This window comes from Rhinopithecus bieti, unplaced genomic scaffold, assembly GCF_001698545.2.
Source record: "Rhinopithecus bieti isolate Rb0 unplaced genomic scaffold, ASM169854v2 scaffold_44365, whole genome shotgun sequence".
Taxonomy (NCBI): Eukaryota; Metazoa; Chordata; class Mammalia; order Primates; family Cercopithecidae; genus Rhinopithecus; species Rhinopithecus bieti.
The window spans coordinates 171,912-179,944 of record NW_016817764.1 but is presented as its reverse complement, the minus strand read 5'-3'; the positions used below and the strand labels follow the sequence as shown (position 1 = coordinate 179,944).

Here is an 8,033-nt window from a genome sequence, read left to right as displayed (position 1 = left end):
AAGGTGAATTTGTTCAGCTCACATTCATTTATAGGAATAATTTTTATTGCTATGTGAATAAAATGTGCTGCCACTTTATGCTGTAAATGGGTTCTTAGTTTAAAACCTCACTGATAAGAAAATAATTTTGTTTTAATAACATAATTTTAAAACCTGGGGCAATTTTATTTTATAAAGTCTTACGATGTAGTAAGCTGACATATGCTTGAAGGGAAGCCATACACGTTTTTATTTTTTATTTATTTTTTTTTTTGAGATGGAGTTTCACTCTTGCCAGACTGGAGTGCAATGGCATGATCTTAACCCATCGCAACCTCCACCTCCCGGGTTCAAGAGATTCTCTTGCTTCAGCCTCCCTAGTAGCAGAGATTACAGGCATGCGCCACCATGGCCGGCTAATTTTGTATTTTTAGTAGAGACGGGGTTTCTCCATGTTGGTCACACTGGTCTCGATCTCCCGACCTCAGGTGACCCACCTCCCTCAGCCTCCCAAAGTGCTGGGATTACAGGCGTGAGCCACCACACCTGGCCCATACACGTTTTTATTAACCACAGTTAAATGCATTTAGAAATCCATAGTACTGATTAAAGGTAGCAACCACCTTACCCCAACGCCCGGGCTGCACTTAACATAGCTCTCAGCACAAACCACCACCCTCAGGGGGTTGTGCCTCGTGCTGGGGACAGTCAGTGACATAGAAGCCATGCTCCTGTATCACCCGGTAGAGTGTAATGAACTTGGATGCCAGCCTTGTCCGCGGGACTACGTACTTCTCCGTAAATTCACTCTTGTCCAGTTGCTGTCTACCTTCTGCCATCAGAACGCAGTTAATGAACGTGAGTGTGTAAGTGTAGCAGTTGTGGTGGTCTTCTTCGTACCTTATGGAAGAGAACAAGGGTGTTGAGAAGAAAAGGCTGCTCGGGGACAGTCCATGAAGCTACCCATCAGGTGCCTCAGCAAGCAAGGCCTCTGCTGGTTCATGTGGTTAAGAAGCTTCAAGATGTGCACTTCAGGCCAGGTGCAGTGACTCACACCTGTAATCCCAGCACTTTGGGAGGCCAAAGTGTGAGGATCACTTGAGCTCAGGAGTTCAAAACTGGCCTGGCCAACAAGGTGAAACCCTGTCTCTACAAAAAATACAAAAGTTAGCTGGGCATGGTGGTGCACGACTGTGGTCCCAGCTACTTGGGAGGCTGAGGCAGGAGAATTGTTTGAACCCAGGAGGCAGAGGTTGCAGTAAGCCAAGATCGCACCACTGTACTCCAGCCTGGGTGCATAGGAGGTTTAGCAATAGGGTATATAAGCCTGTCCCAAGCTTCAATTATAATGTTTCACCTACAAGCTCCTTCCCATCCTGTTCTTTTCATGTTCACTTCAGACCCTAACTACAAAGCCTGGCAGAACCTTCATTTGATCCTAATCAGAATCATGAAGCCCATACTGTTTTGGGCTTCATGTAATTCTGGGGGATGCTTGGTCTCTGGGCACCTGCTTGCTGCAGATTGGCATAGACTCACCCGGATGTTCAGAGTGGTTACTCAGTTGCAAGTTAACTACCAATTTGGGGAACTTACTGAACTTCTAGAATTCAAAGATGGAATTCCATATGAGTTTTATGATATTCCATAGTATCTAAACTTATTTCAAAGGAAACCTCAAAATCCACAAATATGCTATACATCTTATAAAATGTTGAGAGTGAGAAATTAACTTGAAATTGCTAAAATTACAAAAAAGAAGCTTTTACATTTTGAACATTGTTTTTTTTTTTGTTCTGTTTTGTTTTTCTTTTTTTTTGAGACGGAGTCTCACTGTTGCCCAGGCTGGAGTGCAAAGGCGTGATCTCGGCTCACTGCAACCTGCACCTCCTGGGTTCAAGTGATTCTCCTGCCCAAGCCTCCCAAGTAGGGACTACAGACGTCCGCCACCATGCCTGGCTAATTTTTGTATTTTTAATAGAGACAGGGTTTTACCATGTTGTCCAGGCTGGTCTCGAACTTCTGACCTCAGGTGATCCACCTGCCTCAGTCTCCCAAAGTGCTAGGAATACAGATGACAGCCACCGTACCCAGCCTGAATATTGTTTTTTTAAATTTTTGTTTTAAAGAAATATATCGTGACTTGCTATGTATGTGTAAAAATACCTTGTCACACAACTGGAATAACTGAATACAGATTCTAGTCCTTTCAGCTCTTAAAACGCTGTAATTTTGTTATATGTGTGTGCTGACCCAACTGCAGAAAACCTAGAGTAGTTCAACCCCTGTTTAAATTCTGTTAGCGATGTTAATATCTCTGTATCAGCTCAAAGTGAAGCTAAATGCTGCTGAGTCCTGTGTGAGCTGAGGCCACACGGGGATCCCACTTGCATAGCATGTGAGTGCCAGCTAGGGTGCAGCATTTGCAGTCGTGTACCTGTGAGGCAGCCAGGTCCCCGAGGTGGAGAAGTCTTCCAGGTACTTGTCCCATTGCTCCATCATTCCATACATGTGGGGCTGCAGTAATGGGATGCTTATGCTCTGTTCCCACCCTGCTCCATCTCGCTGGACACCATGTGCACTGTAATTATACACAACCCCTGCAAATCAAAACCAAAGTCATGTGGAGCCTCAAGGAGACACACACCTCTGTGAAAAAGGGACATCAGAAAATGACAGTAGCCATGTGGTAACTTTACATAATATAAATCCAGGGTGGAGGTTCTAGAATCTTTCTTCCGCCTAAGGAGATTTAGATTTGCCTAGAGTCAGGGAGGGGTTTATGTAGCCTTCCCTGTTACCAGCAGTCATTTCCTTGAGAGAAACCCAGTTCTAGCTCTACCTGCTGTTCAGGGCTGTGAAGTTGCCCCCAGGAAACAGAGACAATAATAGGCACCAGGATCATCATCTCCAATATTTTTATTGAAGTTCTGTATTTACCAATGGGTCAATCCTGTCTCCTTAAATCAAGAATAAATTTCCACCTGCTAAAGATGAGTGGTAAAAGGCCGGGCGCGGTGGCTCAAGCCTGTAATCCCAGCACTTTGGGAGGCCGAGACGGGCGGATCACGAGGTCAGGAGATCGAGACCATCATGGCTAAAACGGTGAAACCCCGTCTCTACTAAAATACAAAAAAAAAAACTAGCCGGGCGAGGTGGCGGCGCCTGTAGTCCCAGCTACTCGGGAGGCTGAGGCAGGAGAATGGTGTGAACCCGGGAGGCGGAGCTTGCAGTGAGCTGAGATCCAGCCACTGCACTCCAGCCTGGGTGACAGAGCGAGACTCCATCTCAAAAAAAAAAAAAAAGATGAGTGGTAAGTATGACTGTTCTTGTGGGTAACTAAGTTCAGAACCATTCTGGATTTCTGATCAGTGTCACTTTCTCTTGCCTCAGTGGGTAAGGAAGGGCTGTTATTAGACCTCACCTGTGAGGCCTGGCTAGGTGCCTCACCTGCCTCACCATATCCAGGCTACATATCCTGCAGGTGGCTCCATCCAGGCCCTTTTCCTGCAGACAAGAAAGCTTCTGGTTGAAGGGTTGCACACACTGCCCTTGGAGCTATAGGTGGCCAAAGGAACAGTTTTGTTTAATCTTCACTTTCCTTGAAAAAAAAAAAAAACACTGCAGGCCCCACCACATCCTGCTTTACTCCTGAAGTCCCTAGAATGTGGGGACCCAGTGGTAATCAGCTGAGCATAGGATTGGAAGTCAGAGAGTCTGGTTCCAAATTCTGGTTCGGACACAAGATATGAGGTCTTGGGCAAGTCAATCTCACTGGACATCTATTTCTTTTAAAAATCAATAAAAAATGTACAGGTTTGTGAGGCTCTTCACTGAGAAAACATTAGCTTTCAAATATTTCATATTGTTGGTAATTTGCCATAAAGTCAAATATTTCTCATTTGGAGGCAATGCCCACCTCATGGTGCAGTAGAAAGAACCCAGTGAACAATGGAATCACTCATTAGATGTTGCCATAATCAAATCTCCACAAATACTGCTTTCCTTTTACTGGGTAGTGGGGGTTTTTTAAGCTACAAAACTGCACTTACCATTTGTGTTAGTTATTCCAACATGAAGATCAGACCTTCCATCATACTCCCTGAAAGAAACAAGGTTTGTTTTTTTCTGGTTTGCATGTGTTTGGCATGAAGAATTTTCATTTAAAGTAGGAGGAGCCCGAGAACAGTGGCTCAAACCTATAATTCCAGCACTTTGGGAGGCCAAGGTGGGCGGATCACTTGGAGCCAGGAGTTTGAGACCAGCCTGGCCAACATGGCGTGACCCCATCTCTACTAAAAATACAAAAATTAGCGGGGCGTGTCAGTGTGCATCTGTGATCCCAGCTACTCAGGAGGCTGAGGCACAAGAATCGCTTGAACCCGGGAGGTGGAGATTGCAGTGAGTCAAGATCGCACCACTGCACTCCACCCTGGGCGATAGAGTGAGACTCTTTGTCTAAGAAAGTAAATAGAGCCAGCTGGGTGCAATGGCTCACGCCTGTAATCCTAGCACTTTGGAAGGCTGAGATGGGAGGATCTCTTGAGGCCAGGAGTTCAAGACCAGCCTAGCCAACATGTGAGAACCAGTTTCTACTAAAAATACAAAACTTAGCTGGGCAGGGTGGCACGTGCCTGTAATCCCAGCTACTTGGGAGGCTGAGGCATGAGAATTGCTTGAACTCGTGAGGTGGAGGTTGCAGTAAGCGGAGATTGTGCCACTGCACTCCAGCCTGGGTGACAGAGTAAGACTGTCTCAAAAACAAAAATACAAGTAGGGGGAGAGCCAGGCATGGTGACTCTTGCCTGTAGTCCCAGCTACTTGGGAGGCTGAGTTGGGAGGATCACTTGAGCCCAGGAATTCAAGGCTGCAGTGAGCTATGATTGTACCACTGCACTCCAGCCTCAGCGACAAAGAGAGACCCTGATTCTCAAAAACAACAAAAAACCCCAAAACAGTTTGGGCTTCATGATTCTGATTAGGATCAAATGAAGGTTCTACCAGGCTTTGTTGTTAGGGTCTGAAGTGAACATGAAAAGAACAGGATGGGAAGGAGCTTGTGGGTGAAACATGATTGAAGCTTGGGACAGGCTTATATGCCCTGTTGCTAAACCTACTATGTGCTTACCATTTGTGTTAAGTCCAAATAGCCTTCCCTGTTATTAGCAGAACATTTCCTTGAGACAAACCCAGTTCTAGCTATACCTGCTGTTCAGGGCTGTGAAGTTGCCCCCAGGAAACAGAATAATAGGTGCCAGGATCATCATCTTCAATATTTTTATTGAAATTTAATTTTAAGATTAAAAATTAGTCCAGGCGTGGTGCCTCAAGCCTGTAATCCCAGCACTTTAGGATGCTGAGGTAGGCAGGTCATATGAGACCAGGAGTTCAAGACCAGCCAGGACAACATTGTGAAACCTCGTCTGTACTAAAAAATAAAATACAAAAATTAGCTGGGTGTGGTGGAGGGCACCTGTAATCCCAGCTACTCGGATGACTGAGACACAAGAATTGCTTGAACCCAGGAGGAGGAGGTGGCAGTGATCCGAGATTGCACCACTGCACTCCACCCTGGGCAACAGAGGAAGACCCTGTCTCAAAAAAAAAAAAAAATTAGTCTTTGTTTTACAGATAAGGAACCAGAGATACCTGGAGCTGGTTAGAAGAACCAGGATAAAAGCATCAGGGGCTTTTTGATGCCCCAGCCTGTAATGCCCTCTCTGCGTTGGCTGCCTCCCTGAGCAAGGTCCACGGATGCTGTCTGTTCAGCACCTAACAGGATGACCAAAACCTTTTACATATGTTGGTTCATTTCATCCTCATAGGGACCAGAAGGAAATTGATTAAGGAAGTTAGTAGGCAGGAAGATGAGTAGTCAACTCCTGTTTTCGTATTCGAAACCAGCACTTTTGAGGGGACAGGAAAGTTAGGAGGGTGAACTCTAGGGAGCATTAGACTAATGATACACAGGAGCTGAACATGTTTCCTAAGGCATACACCAACATTCTACGACCCATGCTCTCCTAAAGCCTGGCCTACTCTGGGCCGATCCTAATCCTATTGGTAAACTCCACGGGGACAATAAAATATAAACCTGGCTGGGCACAGTGACTGATGCCTGTAATATCAGCACTCTGGGAGGCTGTGGCGGGTGGATCACCTGGGGTCAGGAGTTTGAGACCAGCCTGGTCAACATGGTGAAACCCATCTCTACTAAAAATGCAAAAATTAGCCAGGCATGGTGGCAAGCGCCTGTAGTCCCAGCTACTTGGGAGCCTGAAGCGAGAGAATCACTTGAACCCAGGAGGTAGAGATTGCAGTAAACTGAGACACCATAGCATTCCAGCCTGGGCAACAAGATCGAAACTCCGTCTCAGAAAAAAAAAAAAAAGTATAATCCTTTCTTTTGCTTTCTAATTCATCCTTTTTGTTTATACCAGCACTCTCAGCAAGAGAGAACTGAATTTGTTCTTAAAGCCACATGGTGTCTACAATGGAAATAGGTCAGTTCTAGTCTTCAATTTAATTTGCCTCCATACAAAATAGTCTGTAAATGCCAGTTCATCAGGCCCGGTATATTGTACCTGTTTGTCACTGAAACTACAAATTAACTGGCAGTAAAGGTATTATTTAGATATTAGCTGCTGGGTCATTTTCCCGGTTAGCCTCTGAGCAATGTTTTTCTCTCTGAAAATCGTATGAGCAGGTTTACTCCTCATATATTCCACATATATTCTTGCACTTATCACTGCAGGAACACAGGCACACCATCAATTTTTTGAAGCCAGTAGGCCTGCATCTCAGGATTTAAGGCCAAAGCTGAAAAAATTGTCCACCAAACCTCACACATTATATATTAAGGAAATTTTAGTGACTAAAACAGAAGGAAAAGTTTGCACAATGCAATTTAACACTTTAAAAACTGTACCTAAGAAATGTTCCCTGAGTTGGTCTGAGGTGGAATGAACATTTTTCTTGATGTCCATTAGTAAATGGATTAGCGATGCTAACAGGTGCGTCCTCCAGCTTCCTCGAGCCCAGGTCCTGCTGGCAGAGAGGGCAGCACTGGGGCACACTGAAGCTGTAGATGTATTTCTCACAGTGGTTGAATTTAATTAAAGCCTTCCCAGCCTCTGCGCAGTGCATAGCTTTTGCCTCCTGGGATGCCAGGGGAGGTTTCCGGAGACTTCCTTTTCCTCATTATACACCTGGCAAACGCACACCGCCCCGAGGAACCTGATCAGTGGTGATGTCATCCTGACTGATGGCTTCAGAAGCCAAACCAGATAGGATTAACCAGTAGCCAGGCCTCCCCATAGACTGTTTCTTAAAGAGCTAGTTTCTATTTGTTTATTTCCATTGTTTATGGTAACTGATAACTGCCAGCTCCTATTCATCCTTTAAAGCCTCACTTTTCTGTGAAATCTTTCTCAGCTTCCCCCAGTCTTCCCTTGCAGTGGCAGTGCTGAATTCATATTTCTGTCAGAACTCAGTTATTTATTTATTTAGAGACAGGGTCTCACTCTGTCACCCAGGCTGGAGTGCAGTGGCACGATCTTGGCTCACTGCAACCTCCACCCCCAGGTTCAAGTGATTCTCCCCCTTCAGCCTCCCCAAGTAGCTGGGACTACAGACGCACGCCACTACACGCAGCTAATTGTTGTGTTTTTTGGTAGAGATGGGAGTTTCACCATGTTGGCCAGGCTGGACTCGAACTCCTGACCTCAAGTGATCTGCCTGCCTCAGCCTCCCAAAGTGCTGGAATTACAGGCATGAGCCACTGCACCCAGCCTAGAACTGTTATTTAATCATTTAGTTTTGTTTCTCCTGTTAGTCTGTGAGCTTCTTGGAATTGGAGACTGACCTTTATTTTTGTGTTCCCAGAATTGGTTAAATCATTTGTTACTGCATAAATAAATCCTTAATTTAAGGCTATTTTATTTTGACATTTTATATTGTAAAAGTAATTTTGTTTGTAAGAAAAATAACATCCAGGGCCGGGCGCGGTGGCTCAAGCCTCTAATCCCAGCACTTTGGGAGGCCGAGGCGGGCGG

At 45.3% G+C, this 8,033-nt stretch overlaps 1 protein-coding gene across 1 annotated transcript; it reads right to left on the bottom strand.

Annotated features, from left to right (window-relative positions):
- Positions 1–246: 246 nt before the first annotated feature.
- Positions 247–7,515, bottom strand: MKRN2OS (MKRN2 opposite strand). The gene is made up of 4 exons (XM_017856124.1): positions 6,908–7,515; positions 4,032–4,081; positions 2,417–2,579; positions 247–879 (listed from the first exon to the last, which is right to left on the bottom strand). Exons 1-4 carry the CDS (start codon positions 7,123–7,125, stop codon positions 639–641), a joined length of 672 nt encoding a protein of 223 aa, XP_017711613.1. The 5' UTR covers positions 7,126–7,515; the 3' UTR covers positions 247–638.
- Between the last annotated feature and the right edge of the window lie 518 nt (positions 7,516–8,033).